We start from the raw sequence: 20,546 nt of genomic DNA on the forward strand, positions 1-20,546 counted from the left end.
TTTGGCACTTAATGGTCTAATTGGAATGTAGTTTCGTATGAACAGAAATGTTCTTCTTCAAAACGGCACAGGTCGGTAATATTTATAAGGTGAAGAACCGGTCTATGTGTCGTAACGTTGGAAACGCAATGTCGTGTGTGTGGCAAGACGGGCGGGCTCGATAAAATACGTGTTTTTTAACAAACGTACCACCAGGTGTATCTTGTTATTGTTCACGCTTGGTTTGGCCGGCTCCCTTCAATTTGTGTTATGTACAAAAAGTGTAATAATAAGGGGTTAGTAGTGAACTCGTGACCGGTGGTGCCGGCTAGTCGCACCTTTCGCGTACTCTTCCGCGCTGTTAGTGCGACAGTAGGTCTCCTTCGTCAGACCATCGTGCTATCCTTGTCAGATAACTTAGTCACAGACGGAAGTTTCCCTTGCACACTATACGTGTGTATGCATTTATTGCACAAGGGTACGATGCACCCCTTTTATCTGTGTCCCCTAAGCCGGTGAAGTAAGCCAATCAATTGCACACGCACACAGCTCGGTAACAGGTAGAACGTGGATGCAAATTAGAACCGACTGTGGTCGAGTTTCTACCGACTGTTGATCGCTGATTGACGGCAAAAAACATTGCACTGGTAATTTACTTGACTGCTTGAATGTTTTAAACGACTGTGCAAGATATGTTTCAGAATAGCAGTATTTATGCTAGTTTCTAGTTTGGTTACATATTATGCTAGTTAGTAGGCAGTACGAACTTGGTTGTCTTTATACAGCTTTTAAGGTCAAATCAATTAATCGTGCTACCAAATTGTAACATTAGCGATTGTTCGTGAAATAACAGTACGAAGACCTTACTACCAATCTGTAGATGTATAACCCGTTGTAAAAACTAAAATGGACTTGTCAAAGTAAAGAACTAACATAAATATTGCCAAAGCAAACGAGAGCCGTGACCAAGTTCCCACATTCGCGATGCAGGTGAGATTGGAGCTGTCTCATCGATCAGGCGGTGCGTACTCAGCATTCTTTCCGCGTCGAGTCGCGTCTTGCAGCACGGATCGATTGGACTCGCTGGCACGCTCCGGCGACGATTGCGTCACGTTCACTCCGTCAGGTGGATCACACGATGATAATCACCACGTTGCCTGTATTTATTACTTTGTTTTTACTGCATCCCGATGACGTCAGCACGATAGCCAGATGTCAAGGTCACATCTCAATGTCGCTGGAATGAGATCAGGTGCCAATATTGGTAACGTCTTTTGAGAAAGTTTGCCAATAAGTGTAGAGGTCGGTGATGGATACAATCACGAGGTTTCGAGGTTACAACTTAGTGTTCCGTGTATAATCGATTTGGTGACTCAGATTGATCGTTCACCCTAAACTAGCGAAGTCGAGCGTGACCGCCTATTACGTAAATACTGAAAATGTCTTTGTGTAGGTACTTGTGTTTTTTTATAGTCTGCTAGTATCTTTATTGTTAGCCTTATTTTGAACTACAGTCCATAATTTACAAGAGTATTATCCAGTTTAAGCGATGCAACTAACGCTAGCATCAGATTTTTTAAATCAAAGTAAGTATAAGCCTGTTTAAACATTCTATAATTCGTAAAAGAACCTGTTTAATATTTAAATATTCGTAACATTAAGGCATTGATATCAAGTTTTCGCCAGATAATGTATTCTTCTTACCGTGGCGTGATGCTGATGTAATAATGATTTAACAATGGGATATCCGCGCCCTAATGAGAAGACAAGCCCAGAGGAAACATGGCGCATTTGCATTTAAACGTTTCCCGCGAGATTAGACATTGAAGCTCTTGCATCGGACATGCTTAATGTAGCTTGGACAAAGTGCCGGTCACGAATTCGTTGAAGATGTACTCCTCGGTCGGTCTCTTGTATACTTTACACGTATGTGTTAAAATGACAAATTGTGTGTGGTTCTTAGTGACTATATTGATATGAATGACTTTCCTAATATGCAGGGAAGACTAGTGTACTCTGAGTTTAAAAATTACCGTTGCGTTGTAGGGCTTTGTAAGTTTTGCTAATGTTTTGGTTAAATAATGTATAACAGAATTACTTACATAATTTTTTGCTAAAGAGGCGATTTTCATAAAATGGTTGATAAAATAGAATTCCGTCGACATTTTAGAACGTTGTTGATTCCGGTGAATGACTTCTAATCCACAATGTTTGGTATTTGGCGTGACGAGTGTAGTAATTAGTGTTAGTGTTTCGGCGCCGGCGCATATTTGCATGTTATCTGCACGCCGCGGCGGCGCCTGCGCTGGTGACAACACACATGCGCACTTGTACACACGTGTGCTAGCACGCCTACGAATTTACCAACTACACAGTTATCGAGGTTTTTTCAACGGTTTTTTATCAATTCCACCGAAGTTTGGACATTCCAGGACTCAGAAACCCGAAGAAAAGTACGTTTTAACTCCAAGGCGATAGTTGTTTGTCGTAATTGCGCAGAATTAAATGTTAAAATGACACATCTTTTAAAATTGTGATGGTTAACATTATTTGGCAGTCTTTGTTTGTATGACTCTCTGTATGAAAACAGATTTACCGGGAAAACCGTCAGTAAAAAAGTGATTTACATATCTTTATTTCGATTCACACACTGCAGTTGCTTGCTGATTAAAACATAGCCTATGCATCAAACCAAATAATTTTCAGCAATTATGAAAACGTCTTTGCAAAGTGCTACTCACGTGTACAGCATTGTACAGTAATGCATGTGTGCAAAATTAACATACATACACGAAAATTACCTCGCATCAATAAATACTAATCGTCTTTGAAATGTTTTTAGTGTTCGTTATCTTTTCGTAAATGGCCGTAAAAAAACACATTTGTTTTGTTCTTGCATGCCGTCATGGTTCTGGAACTTGCCGTGGCTATAATTAGATATTTTGTGAATAATTACGTAATACTTAGGAGCCTATTCTTTGACAAAAGACATCTTTGAGGTGGTTTGATTGCTTTTTGTACCAAATAGTCGCAATTTAGGTGAAATACTAGCATTTTATTTTGTTCCTGTAAAAGTTTCTTGCCAGCTCTTCTCATTACGATCTACCCTTGTTTCTGAGATTGTGGTAGACTGAGTAATTGTAACGTTACGTATAAGTGTAATTCGGCCTAAATGAATAAATGATTTGATTTTCACTATTATCATACACTAAGGATACTGGAGTTAAAGTCAATATTTGTTTTTCCCTCCCTAATCATGAATTCTAGGGCTGGGTATGATGTTATTTTATTTTGCTTGAAGTTAAGGTTTGCGTAAGTGCGTTGAAATAACCGTATTTGAAGATAAACAGTAGAAGAATCGGATGATCAAAATACTCCTATGTTTTTCAAACCATCGTTTCCCGAAAATGTATTCTTCAACTCAATAGTAATTCTTGTAAAAGCATTAGTAGATCCTGGCACAAAACACAATTACTTTTCAATAAATCAAACATCAAGCAATTATCTACCATCAAATTCGGCATCGCTATATTCTCCTCATGTTTATGGTGGCAGAGGCCCATGGCTCGCCAAGGTGAGGTCTAAGGATCGCTGGCACCATGCCATCACACGGTTCCAGACAGACGCTGCTTTATGTCTAACTGTTCTTTATAACGCTCTTTCAATGGTATGCGTAAATATTTTGATGGGATGCTATTTTTTGCTTTAGTTACGTATGGGAGTGTTATGTCGTGGGCACTTCTTCTTTAAGGCGCCCATAGCTGCGCTCACCGGTTGGTAAACGATCTGTGGGTTAAGCTAATCTTGGCGCGGTCATTCCATAGATGGGTGACCGTGGTATTTGAACTGAGTGTCTCCGTGCTTTGGAGGGCACGTAATAAGTCGGCCCCGGTTGTTGTGAATCAGGATAACAGTCGTTAAGCCACGTAAAAGGCCTCTGGGTGGATTGAAGAACTTTGGTACTAGGTTGACCACTAACTATACGACAAGAACGTGTAACTCAGTTGACAACTTACTATTTGAAAGCCAATATGCTGTACATTGTGTTGTGTAGTTGTGGGCTATTTGTAGGAGTTTTACATAGTGATAAAACTACAATAGTGGTAAATTCCATGATCGATGGATTGTTATGATTACACTCACAGGTTATTTAATTACAATAATTAGGGTTTTTTTCTAAATTCTATGAATTTTCCAATAGTATTGTTTATCACTTCATTTTTGAATTGTGACTTGAATCACCAAAATTCACGTGTCACAACTCATGGTTAAAACCTTATTCAAACAAATATTGTACGTCACAGAGATAAAGTTACAAAGACACATGTACGATACATTTGTTTGTATATTATTTCATAACAAACACACACTATTTATAATTAACGTTTATATTTAGATACATTGTGATAATAATCCTGTACTAATTACCACTTAAATCTTTAACACAATAGCAAACAATGAACTATGTACTGAAATTGTATGAATATAATAAATAATGTTAAATAGACAATGGACAGGATAAATGTATACATTGAAGGCCTTCGTGGCGCAGTGGTTAAGGTGGTTGCCACCCCGCTACCATTGCGTCGGGAGGTTTTAGGTTCGATTCCCACATCTAATAATTATTTCGACACCTAAGTATACTGAGCCATCTTACAAATTTTGGTATTTAATATTTTTATCTTATCGTACATAATTGTCAATGACCTTAATGTTAGTTTTTTTAAATAACTATAATGTTAGTTGACTATATTATATTTAGGAGGTATCGATTTGTGCGATCCAGTAGTTGTTTCAGGTCTGGTTGTACTTTGTGTCCGTTGTTTGTATGTTTGTAAAAGTTCCACGGACACAAGAGCAATTCCCAGTGCTGTATTCAGAAATACACAAGTGACAACCAAAAGTGGGTTTTTAATTGAATTAGTTCTAAAAATATCCCTGATACATGAGACAGGTTTAATTGTAAGTGTAGGTCGTTCGTCTGCGCGTGCGCATCAGGTCAATAGGGGGCAGGCGAGCCCACGCGAAGGCCGCTCAATTATCATTACTTAAATACTTACCGATCAATTTGTATAATTATAACAGATTTTACTCTGCATACCTTTTTTATAATAATAATTTATTACTTCCTTTGAAAAGATGATATGATTATTCAGACTAATTAAAGTGAAATCTTAACTAGAATGTTTATTTGAGTTCAAGAACAATCTAGTTTAAATTGAAGTTCTTACTGTAAATGACAGTGAGGTAAGCACCCTCAGTCTCGACCGTTTGTTTTCTCTCTTAGATTATAGTGATGAACACGTTACAACAAAGCAGCAATGACATACACTAGTTGTCAACTGAGATACGCATAAGATCATAATATATTATTTACATCTTGAGGACACGTAAATAGACAATGCTACTGTTGATTTAGGCAACAATCATTAAACCAAGTCAATGACCTTAATCTTGACAGACTTTGGCGTAGATCGTGTCTTTTGAAAATAACATCTCGGGTACTTTTTTTTTAAAAGACTACTCCCGCACTTTCACTTACTCTTGTGTTGCGGGGTCTTTTACAAACAACGAACACAAACTACAACCACACTCAAAACAATTATTATGGATCGCACAAATATTTAATGTACCTATAACTTACTTACATGATTGTGTAGTTAATACTGTTAAAGTAAGGTGGTAATAAATATATAAATGAATAATATAAATATTTGTTCCGTGTCGGAATCGAACCTCTCGACGCCTTAGTGGCATGGCGATCACCTTAACCACTGCGCCACGGAGGCCGTCAATTACATCAGAGCAGTTTTATACTCAGATTGATATTAAACGTTGCATACCTTATTCAAGGATGAGGTCTGTTATCGAAACTGGCTGGAACCACGCTCGGGCGGTGCGCGCTCACTATGAATACATCATCTTGTTAGTTAGTCGCCTTGTGGCTTATTCATATTTCTATTACTTCTTTGTTTAGACTGAATTCCAACACTTGGAAATAGGCTACAGGATTTTTGTTCTTTTTTCCCGTATATAAACATGAAAATAGTGACCCTTGTTATTAAATGAAGTTAGCTATGCCTGGTTTCTGATTACATTTAGCGGTAGTTTATACGAGTTTAATCGCTATTGAATAGATAAGCTACCGCTAAATGTATCTCAGAAACCCGGGGTTAGTCAGTTAATTGTAACTACTTTATGTGTGGAGTACTCGTAACCAGCGGTCCTGTATGACAAGATGTATAGATGCGAATGAGCCTAGGGAAGGTTGTAAGGATACCACAAACGTACCAAGTGGCTTTCTTTGCCTACCCCTATGGGAAAAAGACGTGATATTATGTATCTATATTACTACTTTACCAATTAAACGTCTATTTGGTAAAAATAAAAATGTAATTCTTTTGAATTTCTGTCGTGGCGTAATTCTATAACACGTGTATCTTTTTTTTATAAATGTGAGACGAAGGTCCCACGTCATTATACACATTAGGCGCTTTTCACCCCCCAATCAACTCAGCGTGAACTTCACTCTTCCAAGGCTTGTCATGTTCCACGTATTCGGGAAATCCGCCTTCAAACAGATAACATGACGCCACGACTAACTAATACATATTACATAACACAAGTATTACATTTATCAGTGTTTTTGTTCTGCTATCTACAAATATGGCATGTTTTTGTTTCAGGCGATGTAAGAAGTCGCGCGCAAGTGCTCGGGTGGCAATACTGGCAATGTTCCATCCTACGACCGTCGGATCCTTTGCCAAACATGTGAGTAATGCTTTTTATTTCTATCACCAACGTTTCCTGATTGCCTGGTACTTTCTGGCTGATGTATGCAAAAAGTTTGCTCGAAATTGAGGCTATTTGCTGCCAGAAGATATTGAACCCTAGGTTTTTATGACATTTTTATACAATGACTAGTGCCCGCCCCGGTTTAAACAGTTATTTTACAAAAACCCCTTTACAACTTTTACACATAAACTTTCCTCTTGAATCACCCTATCTATTAAAACCGCATCAAAATCCGTTGCATAGTTTTAAAGATCTAAGCATACATACATACAAACATGCTGACAGACGCGGGAAGCAACTTTGCTTTATACTATGTAGAGTGCGTAGAAAAGTATCCATCCCTGTCCCTGTTTCTACGCGGATAGGATTGCAGAATTTTCTATAAAGATTAACAAATGGTGTCGATGCTAATACAATGGAATGTAGGATGTTATATTTATAGGCAAGCATATCACATAACCCACATCCTCTGCCTGTGACAGGGGAGTTACTGCCATTGTGGTAATAATACATTTTTCCGCATTGTTAATTGATGCTGTAGAAACCAAAGTGTTATTACCGTATTTCTAGACGTATTTCTGTTTTTTTGCGATTACTTAACATTTTATACTGAATTCTCAACAAGTGTTTTAGCCAAGTTAACTTTAACTCAATGCTCGTTGACCTTATCGATGTGCGTGCGAAGTAGATTGGTCTATTGCAAAAAAATGTACTCATTTTCTCTGAACTAAGCCGCTTACATTCACAATAAGTATAAAGGGGCGTCGATACATTCGATACATACACAGATAATGTCGTTTATGAACAGCCACAAGTGTATTATGTTTTTGTCTCTGATAAGAACACGGTATCTTGCAAGTTTTGTTTTTAACTCACGTCACAATGATAAAAGTCGCAGAATACATGCTAAAGATTACCGTAATCGCGGTTTATGCCTGGCTGGATTAAGTTTTAATTAGCTGGTTTAATAAAGGGTGCTTTAGATACGCGTTGTAGTTGTGATGTGTCCTTGTGAGTTGGCAGTTTGGCAGCTTGAGGCTCAGTCACGCGCGAGCTGCGCGCGCGCACGGTCGTGTTGTCACTCGTGTTCCGTGCGTCGCGATCGACAAACGTCTATTTCGTGTCGAACTTTAAATTGGATCATTGTTTCCTTTAGTGTTTCTTATTGTGTACGGACTTTTTTAAATGTTTGGCTTTCATACCAGTACGTATTTTTTTAATTTTTTACAAAAGGTTTTTGTTGTTCTATGTGTACTTTGTGACAAAATCTCGTTCGATTTGTATGGAATAAATACGGGTTTGTAAATCGACAATTTGTTCGCGTGGTATGTCGATACTGTATAAGCATAACTAGTTTTTCAAAGTTATTTCCTAATTTACTCGAAATGCGTAGACTACTAAATTTAATTTGAATTTACTTTTAATATTTTTTATATACGTCGCTGAAACTTGGATTTATTGTGCAATTGTTTTAAGTTTCAAATACTTTCTCACGTTAAATTCTGAAGTTAAATGGTAAGAAAATTACAAACTCAGAATTGCAACTTAAAATTATCGTATTTTTCTGAGAGGTGAACAAGGGTTTTTTCCCAATAAACTGTAATTTATCCAGTACTCTACTTAAACGTACAGCGGTCCTTAACAGCTGATATAGACTATCCAGATTAATTACTTTTAAAGTTTTATTGATTTTGTCTTTACTCCCAAGTTTTCAGCAATTTTTTTTCACGCTCCTATTGCAAAATGATTGCTATCTGGAACAGATAACCAAAACCTTGACCACGAAACTGCTATTCTAAGGATATAATATCATAACGTCAGCCTGAAGATACTAGTAACTATCCAGGGAAATGAGTGCACTACACAGGCTTCATTTATACCTAGTTAATCCATCTGTATGCAATGTTGCACTTGCAATTAGTTTGTATGGTTTCTATAAAACTTACCAACATTTGTCAATGTGTCGTAACACTTTGTATCATGGACATTGTAACCATATTGCTTTGTGAAGTGTTTTCAAAATATTGTCTGACTGCGGGAGTTTCTGTGATGCACTCTCATGTGTCGTTCTTGTTTGTGTGTTCGTTTTATAGTGGATACTGGAATGGCTTTGAATGAAATTGTGATAGGAATGAGTGTCTTAGGGATTCTAGTAAGTAATAATAATTAATTGTGTTCGTTATATACAGACGCGTGTCCTGTGTCTGTTTGAGTTTAAGGAAATTTACTTTTATAAAAAAAAAATACAGTAAAATATCGTATGCTTAGTGATCAATCTATTGGCAAAGTTGGTCAAGCCGCCCGATAGGCTTTTAACATGGGTTAAAGACTGTTTCATAATAAAATTTAAGTTAAAATATGTTGATGATGTTCTAAATATTTTTTATTCAGATTAACAAATAGATTGTCGATCGTCTCAAAGTTACTCCGATTTAAAGCTAAAATTAATTATAGAAATAACAAATTTATGTTTAACCTTCGAATAGTATTAATTAAAACGATCATCGAAATATAACACCCAATAACTTCGCAATCGTATTAAATCAATATTTCGTTAACATTTCATCAAGATCATTTAAATTGCATCTTTAGAGCAGATTATTTCATGTAAATAAGTGGAAACATATAATATAGATGCGAGAACAGAACAGAGCAGAAACACATGCATATGTATGTATTCTGGAGATTACTCTTCTATATTGAAATCGGTCGTTGCAACAGATGTCGCGTATTAAACAGTTGAATACATTTCTTACAGCTTTTCCATATGTTTTGTAAGATTTTTATTTCATTTCGTTTGCATAAATCTGTTTCTCCGCTGTTGGATACTGTGACTTTGTGATGAATCGTTTGTAATAACGTTGTTTTTATTTAGTCCGCTACGTAAAGCTTTATGCCTACTTATATTACTTTGAAAATCATAAGTTATAATTAATATTTAGTTTTATCTGTATTGAGTATGTGACAATGCTATTATATAAATGGGTATAAAGTGTATAATTGGTAAAATGGTAACCGTTGAACAGTTATATTTTGTCTCGAAACTGGTACAGTAGCGAGCGTATCGCGCCAATCTCAGCCCACTTGTAATAGCGCACAAATCAGCCGTTTTAATCGTATCTCTCTTACGAAACCACCGAGAGATACCACGTGACCTTGAACGCAGGAAACTCAGATAAACCCGAACCATACTATTTTTTGCTCCGCCTAAAAAATCTCATTACACAAATTGCGCAACTGAAAATAACTCGCTATCTCAAGCCAGATACCATTTGTAGGACTAACCTTCTTTCTTGTTATCTTAATGTGCTGAACCATCAATTCTCTGTTCCAGACTAATGACACCGGCAGCTATGCGACTGATGGTCGGTCACCACTCGCTATCGAACCACGGCGATCCTCGGGGGACGCGACTGCGTTGATGCCGAAATAATCACACATCTACTTAGATAGGCGTTTTGTATTTTACATTTGAAAGTAGTTCATTTACACGTGCGTTGCTGGAACACACATGTGAAGTGAAGTGTAGTGGCAGTGAGTGTCAGTCAGTGCTGAGTGGTGCAGCGTGGTGCTGCGTGGTGCTGCGGTACAGTGGTAGTGAGCGTGCGGGCCGGGGGGGCGCTGGGGGCGGGGCCTGATGTTGGCGGCGTCATGGCCTTCATGACGAAGAAGAAGCGGTACAAGTTCGGGGTGCAGTGCTGCCTGGAGGAGCTTACCGAGGTGCCTTTCGTGTCGGCGGTGCTGTTCGCTAAAGTCCGACTGCTCGACGGCGGCAACTTCCAGGAACATTCTAGCAGGTCAGTCTTACAAATATTCTTTTGTCATTCTTTTTAACAAAAACTTTTTGTGTACAAACGACACGTCGTTAGGTGTTATCCAAGAATACAAGTGTCGATAAAAAGCAATCTGTTTGGGTTTTTCGACGCGAGATAATAAATAATTTTCGCTGTCAGACGTTGCCTGATAAAAACTGGCCACATAAGCTCGGGATTTAGATAAACTTGTGACCTTTGGCGCTTTTATGTCTATGTTTATTTTATGCGTCAGATTGTTCGCTGGAATTCTGAAATATCAGCGCTATTTTATATCTGTGAATAAGGTTTATAGGCCTAGAGACCTGCTTAGTAGAAGATGCTAAAATATATACAGTTTCGTCTTGTTTTCAGCAGAAATGATACATATCTTAAATACATACAACCAGTATTCGAGAATACAGATTCTATGGTTTTTCTGAGCGGTATTTTTGTAGTGTCATCGTATAAATATGTGTATTATGTAACTGGTTATTAATTTAATATTCTATTAGAAGTGGGACTATTTGTTACCGGACCTAATGTTTAATTTGTTGTATCAAGCATAGACGCCCACATACAACTTTGTTTATAGCACGACAAATAATAGATTGTCTTTCATTGTATTATATTTTTCTTCACTAAAGAAAGTACTTTGTTGTTGTCGTTATTTGTCGTAAGGCAGTTGTCATGTGATGACAAATGATTCGACGATTTGTTGCTTATTATTGACGTACATAAATATGACAAATAAATAATAAATTGTGATGTATTGTATAATATCACTTTTGGAAGTGTTAAAGATTACGATTACAACGTTTCATGAATTTTATCTTTTTATATCATCATATCTTTTTAAACATAAGAATAGTGGGATGAAAATGTTTTCAGAACATTAATTAATTAGTCCCAGCTTAATTTTGTTCGAGGAAATGCTTACTACAATGAACATGGTCTCCTTGTCTTATATTTTCCTCCCAAAAATCACCAATTTTAGAGTTCTAAGTGTCCATTTTGTATAGTACTTTTAACTGGTTGTAACACAAATACATAATGAGTTTAAAATTAGTTTAAATACAATGTTTACTTACGTTTAAAGAGAACTCCATTAGTAGTTCTTTACAATAGTCTTAAGACTCGTTCATTTAGCTATTTTGTTAGATTAGTTGGTTCTTAGGTAATGTTCACTTGCGACATAATTGCGATCGGTTACAAAATGCTGGTCTAAGAATAGTGTCGTTTTGTTGTCGCAAGGGTCCACTGCAGAGCATAAATCAAATTGTCATTAATCTGGCACGACGGGTGAGATGGAGCTGTACCACGCCTTGTGCAATTATATTCCTCTTAGAGAAGCTATCTGGATATGGATAGGTTTTTACGTACATAGTAATTAGCTCAGACACAGACAGTGACATAATAGACTCTGCTTTTTGTAATCCGTAGTTGCATTTTTAACCGACTTCGACAAAAGAAGGAGGCTCCAAAAATAACAATATTTGTAACTATATTATAAACAATCTTGTATGGTAAAGACACAAGCCGTACTTATCTACATTTTGATAAGTGTTTTTAAAAGATTAGTAAAATAAATATAAATAAATAAATAAATATTGTTGGACAACTCACACACGGAAAGGAAGAACAATTATTTTTGTCATTTAAGTTTATTTTGTTACATTATTTGTTTGAAGTCGATTTTTTTTATATAAGAACTCTAAATAGCGTGGCCCTTCTCAATGAAGGTTCACCAAGTTTTACTCTATTTAAAATTCACTAAACGATTTTGCCAGGACATAAACCCGTCGAGTATGATAACGAATTGAATCCAGTGGTAGTTTTAATTTCACGCTCAATAGCGTCGGGCCTCGGGCGATGCTAAATAATTACCTCACCGACACGATCCGATGTTTTTTGCGCACTCGTCGAGGTAAAAAATAACGTGAAAATGCGTATAATTGATAGCGAATCACCATACGCTTGGAGCTAGCATGTCATTGGTTAATTGATTGAGATCTGGGGGCACGGAAGTGCCCCCGCAAGTCGAGCAAAAAAAAAGCGGCACGGCCGTAACATCCTTTTCTCGAAGCAATTCGGGCTATTTTTGACACCCCTATAATTTCGTTGTGGATAAAACAAGAAGCCTGGATTTTCAGCAACTAATTAGTCATTGTATAAACACGGTATATTTAAAATTTCAGTCAATTTGAACCAGTGGTTTAAGAATGACAACTTGTTAAAATTTTGAATTTTGTCACTCACTGATTCACTGATTCACTGACTCACTGACTCACCGATCATCAAAAGTCTAAGGTACTTCTAGCAGACTTAGAAGCTTAAATTTTAGAATACAAATAGGGTTTAGTGTCTTAATCATGGGAAAAATGTAATATTTTCTAATTTCGGTCCAGTTTTCTTAATACACCAACTGCAACAATAACTTTGTAATCCTATATAAATGTATAAGATTACAAGGTTACATTTGCAGTTAATGAATTATTATTACTGTAGAAAATAAAATAAATAGGTGTAAATAGGTACCTACTATATGAGGCATAACGGGAGGGGGTATAGGGTGTGTAAGGATGTTTAGCCCATGAAACTGAACAACATTCCCATAGGAAAATATGTTGAATTATGAAAAAAAAAAACGTCTTTCCATACAAATTGGACTTATGTTCGCTCTACAAAAAGAAGTGAGATGCCACCAAAAACATTCTGTAAAAACCTCAAGTCTCGCCGTAAAAAGTTGTGAGATCTATATAATACCAAGTCGATTAATCTATTTAGTCTCTACTTAAAGGACCTTCTGTCTTAAGTTATAACGTATGTTATTATCATGCCAATTAAAAAAAATACCTTTAAAACAAATAGATCGACTTGGTCATCGCAAGAAAACACAAATTCGCCATTAACATTTCAGGAGTATTAACTTCTCGTCGTGCTGATTAGTGTGATACTAATAATTAAATCATGCGATGGCCAGGTCGGTCTATTTGTTTTAAAGGTATTTTTTTTAATTGGCATGATAATAACATACGTTATAACTTAAGACAGAAGGTCCTTTAAGTAGAGACTAAATAGATTAATCGACTTGGTATTATATAGATCTCACAACTTTTTACGGCGAGACTTGAGGTTTTTACAGAATGTTTTTGGTGGCATAATCATTTCCTGAAAGCTTTGCGTTGAAGTGTATTACGTATATTCACCATCGATTCTATAAAGCCTTATAGGCGATAATTTTTGCGTATTTTTTTTTGTTCTGGTTGCTATACTATCTGGAAACACTTTTTCACTTCAGGCTGCGCACTAAGTAACAAAGTCTTCTAGTAACTGCTAAGTACCCTTTTGAACGATGCAGCGTTTGAAAAGTCGCTTAAATAAGTTTTTTGAACAGTCATCGAATGGCATTTCGAAAATAAATATTGCATCATATGATCTTGAGTTGTAAATTACGACTTCATCCTGTTACTTTAAAAAAGATTCAAAACATTCCTTGCTCAATGGCAACACATCATATCCTGACTGTTGACATTCGCGTGACCTTGTCTAAAAGTCAAGTTCAGCTCGCTACCGTTCAAAGAACCCCTGTTTACCTTCGACAGAATAACTTACCCTTTAATGGGGTCGCCTCTTTAACATTTACCGCTGAAGCTTGCTGATACAGCGGCCATGTTTATTTTTGACGACAAAAGGGAGAATTCCCGTTTATACGTTTAATTATATCAAATTTAATTAGCTTATCTATAAAGTCAGTTGTTTTTATTACGAGTTTTTCCTTCCCTGCAGAAGTTGCAGTGTTAAGAGAAAATATTATTAAATTAATTTTATTATTTCTTCATTCATCATTGTCAATTTCAACTGAAACTTAGGTCAGATGAAAATGTTGTTATGCAACTCTGTCCTCGCTTTCGCTTCGTCACACTTTTCGTTTATTTGGCTTTCAATCATTATTCCAATCAATCCTTTTTTTTACGTGTTTTTCCAACCAAGCCTTTGTTGCAATTAGTTTAGAAATGCTTAAGTAGCCAACAATATGTCAGCACTTCGCCAGAATTGCATCAATAAAAGTTTAAGTTCCTCTCAACACTTTTAAGACTTATCTATTTACTCCAAAGTTTATATAAGTAACTGTCAAAAGTTTCCCTTTCTCCCGAAGCGGGTCAAATTGTTCGAGAGTTATTAATTAAATACAACTGTGAAGTGTCGTTCTCAGATAACGATTTGTTGAAAACTTGAAACTCGGGATTCGGTAATGCGCATCGTCATTGCGTTCATCAATCTTATGCCGCTGTGATTTAATGAAACCATTGACTGTTTAAGATAAGATTTCATCCATACTAATATTATAAATGCGAAAGTAACTCTGTCTGTCTGTCTGTCTGTCTGTCTGTCTGTCTGTCTGTCTGTCTGTCTGTCTGTCTGTCTGTCTGTCTGCTACTCAATCACGTCTAAACTACCGAACCAATTTGCATGAAATTTGGTATGGAGATATTTTGATACCCGAGAAAGGACATAGGCTACTTTTTACCCCGGGAAAATGACGCATTTCCCGGGAAAATTAAGAAAATTCAACGAAGTCGCGAAAAATCAATATTATAATGACATTAAATTAACAAAATTCCGTTGCCATGGCAACTGTTTTAATGGCGGATATGCCTTAGCGCGACTTCGTTATACTAAGAGATATAAATAATTTTGAGATTATTTTTCGTGAAAAAAAGCATATTTTATATCATCACGCTACGACCAATAGGAGCAGAGTAGGTAACAGTAAAAAGTGTTACAAAAACATGGAAAATTCTGACCCATTCTCTCTTATGTGACGCAAGCGAAGTTGCGCGGGTCAGCTAGTTATTATATAAATACAATTTTTTGTACATTTCGTTTTCATTCCATATCCTTCTGTAGCGGGCAAGACAGTCAATTTTGTTCGAATAAAAGTAAAGATGGTCTAACAGCTGTTGCAATTGACATCAACCATGACCAATTTAAAACTTATCTTTCGTCCGTACGACAGCGCGATAGCAATAACCTAGTACATTTTGGAGTCTGATAACACATTTTCCTCGCCCTTGATAAATGGTAAATTATTCAATCTAAGCCAGTGTACCAGGTCGCGATCTCAGTTTGCTATTTCGTGAACATCATATCCTTGTTCGCAATTCAGGGGTCATGACCTCCAGTTTGTGAAACGATGTTCGCACACCGTGATGATATAATCCAGCAAAGCGACGCGTTGCGAATCATCAGCCTCTCGTCTGAACAGTGCTCGCGTGCATACAACTAGTAATTAAGACCTACAAAATTGAAATTGATGATACTAGGAATATGTGACGACACTTGTTGCTGCAAAAAATAAAATGTTATTACATTTGAGGTATTTTTATAATGGCATCGTGTTACATTTTTGCAATGTGTTGCATGACTGAATTCGTGTATCTTTTTTGAGAGTTGAGAAACAACGAAATTATACTCTCATGTAAGTAATGATATGATGTATGTACTGATATGATTTATTTTATGAGAGTGCAGCTATTTATAGGAACGTTAACATTGTGAATGCACTTGTTCACGCCGGGAAAGGAAGTTTTGGACGGATATACAAATAAATACACGACATCTTATCGCAGTGTATGGTTTAGTCACGTGCGGAGGATAAAACGAAGTGACTTAACAGATTTCTATATAGTGATGCCTATAGTCTAGCTTACGAGACGTCCTTGATGTACGAATATAATCCTACAATGTCATCGCTATTAATTAAAAGCTATGTAGTACTTAGTAACTAAGTAAAAACTTTTAGCGCCACACTTGTGTCTTCTAAGCTATTTATTTCAGGCTATCGTAATACCAGCTGATTGAATATTCCTCCGGCGACAAGATGTATGGATGTGAATGAGGCTAGGGAAGTTTGTAAGGATCGTACCAAGTGGCGTTCTTTGGCCTACCCTTATGCGAAAAAGGTGTGATGCCATGTATGTATGTGTGAATATTCCCTCAATCCTCTATTATAGAAGTTAGATGACCGTGAGTGGTGACCGGACGGCCCCTCGTTATCCAATCGCCGCCGTACCGCGCCGGACAAGCATTCATATTTAGCACTCGCATCTCTCGCGGTTCATGTGCACTGATTGACTGATGTATCCTGATTTGTTTGTTTTGGAGACTACCAATATGTTGCTAAAAATACAGCCTTATTATTACTGGGCGTTTGGTGGCTTTCATTGACCCTGATAGTGTCTTGATATGTGATTGAATTCGCGGCAATGTATTTTTTTTTTCTAATTTTGTTTTCTTCCAGCTTTTTGCATATTGCACATATTTTCCTGTTTGGTATTCTCTCCTAGAACGTCTATTGCGGATGAGGTTTTCCGTTATACTCGTTAGGAGTCCTGTTTGAAATATCCCTTTATCCTATCAGGTTTAACTCTTTTGCCACAAGTTCAGTATTAATGCATCCAATTTGAAAATTAGTTCACGAAGTCATGTCACAATTACATTGATATTTAAACTAGTTCCCGAGATAAAACACAAATAGTGTCTACTTCCTCTTGCGTTTGCCATGTCGTAACGGTTCGTACAATCAGTTCTGGGCGCAGGAGATAAGCACATGACCGTGCCCACTTCCTCGGCTCGTCTCACTACCGGCCACTGGGCTTAGTGAGCCGTTGATAACTAATATTGATTACTAATGTACATCATTACAATATACTAAATGTTTAATTGTACACAAAAAGTTAAAATAGCTATTTCTATTTTTTTTTAAGTACTGAAGTCTCCCCACCATGTAATTTGCCATCGTGGTGGACTCTAGGCTTTTCTCATTCTAGGAGGAGACCTTTTTCCACCAGTGGGATAGTAATTGGTTAAATAAAGTGCTAATATATACCTGCAACGTTATCAAACGAAAAATAATCTCAATACAATGTTGGTCTGAAATATTGTTGCACATTGCTCGTTTGGTATTCCCTATTTGTCTTCTTCAGCTCTTCATTCAGAATGCAGGTGAAGTTGTTGAAAGATTGTCTTTGTAAATAAATGTAGCATGAGATTACTTGGCAGCTGAGTTATATGCAGTGGCGCTTTATCCATAACTTTGTGTTGTTGCCAAAATTATTGTGACTTTCTAGTTATTCCCACTGTATACTATGTTGGCACGATATCACGCTTATACTCTTAAAATGGCAGATAGAAGTGTCCTTCACATTTGTTGTTTGAGCCTGTTTAAACCCAGAAAGTAATTTTCATCTTATTTTGGACTGCCTTTTGGTCTTATAAAAGCTTTCCTCCTTCAAGTTTATTGCCTGTTTTTGCTTAAAAAGTAACGTTAATTATTGCTTATTCTGGATACTCTTGCTTGTTGTTTAACCTAAGTGTTGTCTATATTTAGAATTTAGATAGACATTGAAAATTGTTGTACCTGTTATTTTATCTAAATACGTTTCCACTAACCTAATAATCTTATCTATTCCATCAGCTCCCGTTGATAACATTATCATGAGAACTACTTGTGCCCTGTAGGTATACATGTGTTGGTGATGTTAATCGGGAAATGGTCCCGGGCCATCGGGGCCAGTTATAATGAGGCTCGTCCGCAATCACGGCACCCGATTAATTATCTCTGAATATAGGTCAAAACCAGACTCGGTACTTTTGCTTGCAGTTATAGGGCTGACTATATTCATAAATTTTGGAGAATCGGATTCAAATTCGTTTCGGATGCTAGAAGCTGCATAATCTGCAAAATCTGCTATACTAAATACTCCTATGTTGTGCTATTCGAGGATATATTTATAATACACGAGTACTGGCTCCCTAACTTTATGTGTACTGTATAATTAAATTATAAGACGTAAGTCAGGCGTTGTATTCCTGTTGACTTTGATTTGATTAAAAATATTTCCTCTTGTTTCGCAATATTTGTTAATCTGACTGTTTTTAACAAAAGGAGATAAGTTTTTCCTCCTAACATCAGAGAAACATTTCTCGCTAGTATTACGTCAACGGCCATCTGTTTAACTGCTGCAATAGTTATCCTCAACTGTAAAGCAATATTCGCAGAATCGATACCTTGTTGATCTAAGATCACCCTGACATGCTAAAAGGAGAAAAGTTTACTAGAATTGATTATACAATGTGACCTTGAATATAGCAGCAACTACTGCACTATATTTCTTGAATCTCGCCGGTTGCAGGCTGTAAGTTTTTTAATACGTTTATTAATATCACATTATAAAATACATACAAAATCGTTTTAGGATTTAAAAACATATAAGAATTTGTACAACTAGCAAGTGAACAAGTCTTAAGAACATACTAAGCTTAAAGCTCGGAACCATCGCAAACGGAACATACCCATTAATGACCTCGTTAAATTCACAAGCGCAAACTGCATACGTGTATTTCCACCAAAATGCAGTGGTATCTGGGTTTAAAGCATGACTAGTCAACATTCTATCTAACTAAATAAACGACAAAAAAAATCTTCTGGCTGCTAGATCATGCAGTTCTCGGTTTTATTAAAGTAGTAAATGTAGCGGTTCCCATCGCGGCAGCCCTGCAGTGGAAGTGAGCAGTTATGGGCGAGGGGAGCGTGGAATGCGGAGGCGTCCGATCAGCCGTCTCCGCCGAACAATTGACGGAGCCAATCTGCCGCCCGCGCCGCACACTGCGATAGAGAACTGCTTCGATTGCGAATTTATAATTAAACTTCACTGGCTATCGGATTTTGTATTAGTGGTTACTGGACCTCATAGAATAGGAAATGGAGTAGAACAAAATGTGTAGGCTAGTATAAGTTGATAACCGCATATACAGGAGGAAAAGAGATTGTCATTTTGTCTAAATACAACAGAACCTGTTGCTTTCTTATCATCTAAGTAATAGATAGAGCCGATGATATTTAATGTTGAATAAGTGACTGCGTGGAGATTTCAAGTACCTATCTAAAAAGGTAAAATATAAATTTAGATATCTGAGTAGACAAAATAGATCGTTTATAACCTTCAAGTTATTAGTGTACAGACAGAAAAAAAACCGTCTCTATTTATTTTTATTCCGTCTTGAACGTTATACGCTAATTTAGTGTAAATAGTCAATTAAGTTTTATTATCCAGACGTATATTTAGCACGGCCGTGTGGAATTTGTCACGCCACAGATAAGAGACATGGCGCACGAGTTGAATGACTCGAACTTTTCATCTCCTTCGACGCATGAGCATGACACCGACTTACGAAAATATTTGCACTCGAACATGTTTCATTCATGTTAGATTATATATATAAAACAACTATTTTTATCAGTGCTCGCCGTTTTTATATACTGTCATAATCTGGTCGTCAAAAGTGTTGACGATGTAGTTTTTCTTTTCGCGTTTTCACGACGGTTGATAGCAATTTATAAAGTGTTTATTTTATGTTTTTTAAGTATTAACTCTATATTCCTGCCACATCACTTTATTTTAAAACGTACATAACTATCTTTACAGTAGGTCTTCAGTTTAATTTATTTTCTTAAACAATTTCACCTCTTTATATTTTTGGGAGGAGACTAGTATTTTCTCGTAGCTATGGGGCAGTAATTCTAATGATTAAGCAAGCTGGGTAAGCCATTAACAGACTGATACAATTAATCCTAATTATTCATTCATAACCGCTCAACTGATTAAAATTCACGATTGTCTGAAAGCGACAACTATTACAAGCTGAATAAATTAATTACAGTTGCATCTTGTACAATTCTAGACGTTAAGTCGTCGTTTAGAAACTAGTTGCGATTCATTGTTCGTGACAGATGTTAGAAACTTGGTAGTTCTTGGAACTTTGGGCTGCGTTCACATCGCCTTCGGTGACTGCTGGGGCACCTTGGAACTTCCACTGCAGACCTTGGAATGTTTGGCGATAGTTGTACTGGTATAACTGATCTCGGAGATAGGTAGGATTACGGCACTTTTAATCGTGCAAAATATATACCAATCT

General features: G+C 36.8%; 1 protein-coding gene across 2 annotated transcripts in view; it reads left to right on the forward strand.

Annotated features, from left to right (window-relative positions):
• LOC142985954 (uncharacterized) overlaps positions 1 to 20,546 on the forward strand; it is a 114,466-nt gene that overhangs the window by 27,801 nt on the left and 66,119 nt on the right. The window contains exons 2-3 of one of the 2 annotated variants that reach the window (XM_076134192.1): positions 6,666 to 6,750; positions 10,109 to 10,571. In XM_076134192.1, coding sequence (XP_075990307.1) covers positions 10,426 to 10,571 — 146 coding nt within the window. In that variant the 5' untranslated portion in view covers positions 6,666 to 6,750; positions 10,109 to 10,425. Of the gene's footprint in view, positions 1 to 6,665; positions 6,751 to 7,813; positions 7,979 to 10,108; positions 10,572 to 20,546 lie in introns of those variants that run through there. The other variant, XM_076134195.1, reaches the window with a different exon arrangement.

Source organism: Anticarsia gemmatalis, chromosome 2 (assembly GCF_050436995.1).
Source record: "Anticarsia gemmatalis isolate Benzon Research Colony breed Stoneville strain chromosome 2, ilAntGemm2 primary, whole genome shotgun sequence".
In the NCBI taxonomy this organism is placed as follows: Eukaryota; Metazoa; Arthropoda; class Insecta; order Lepidoptera; family Erebidae; genus Anticarsia; species Anticarsia gemmatalis.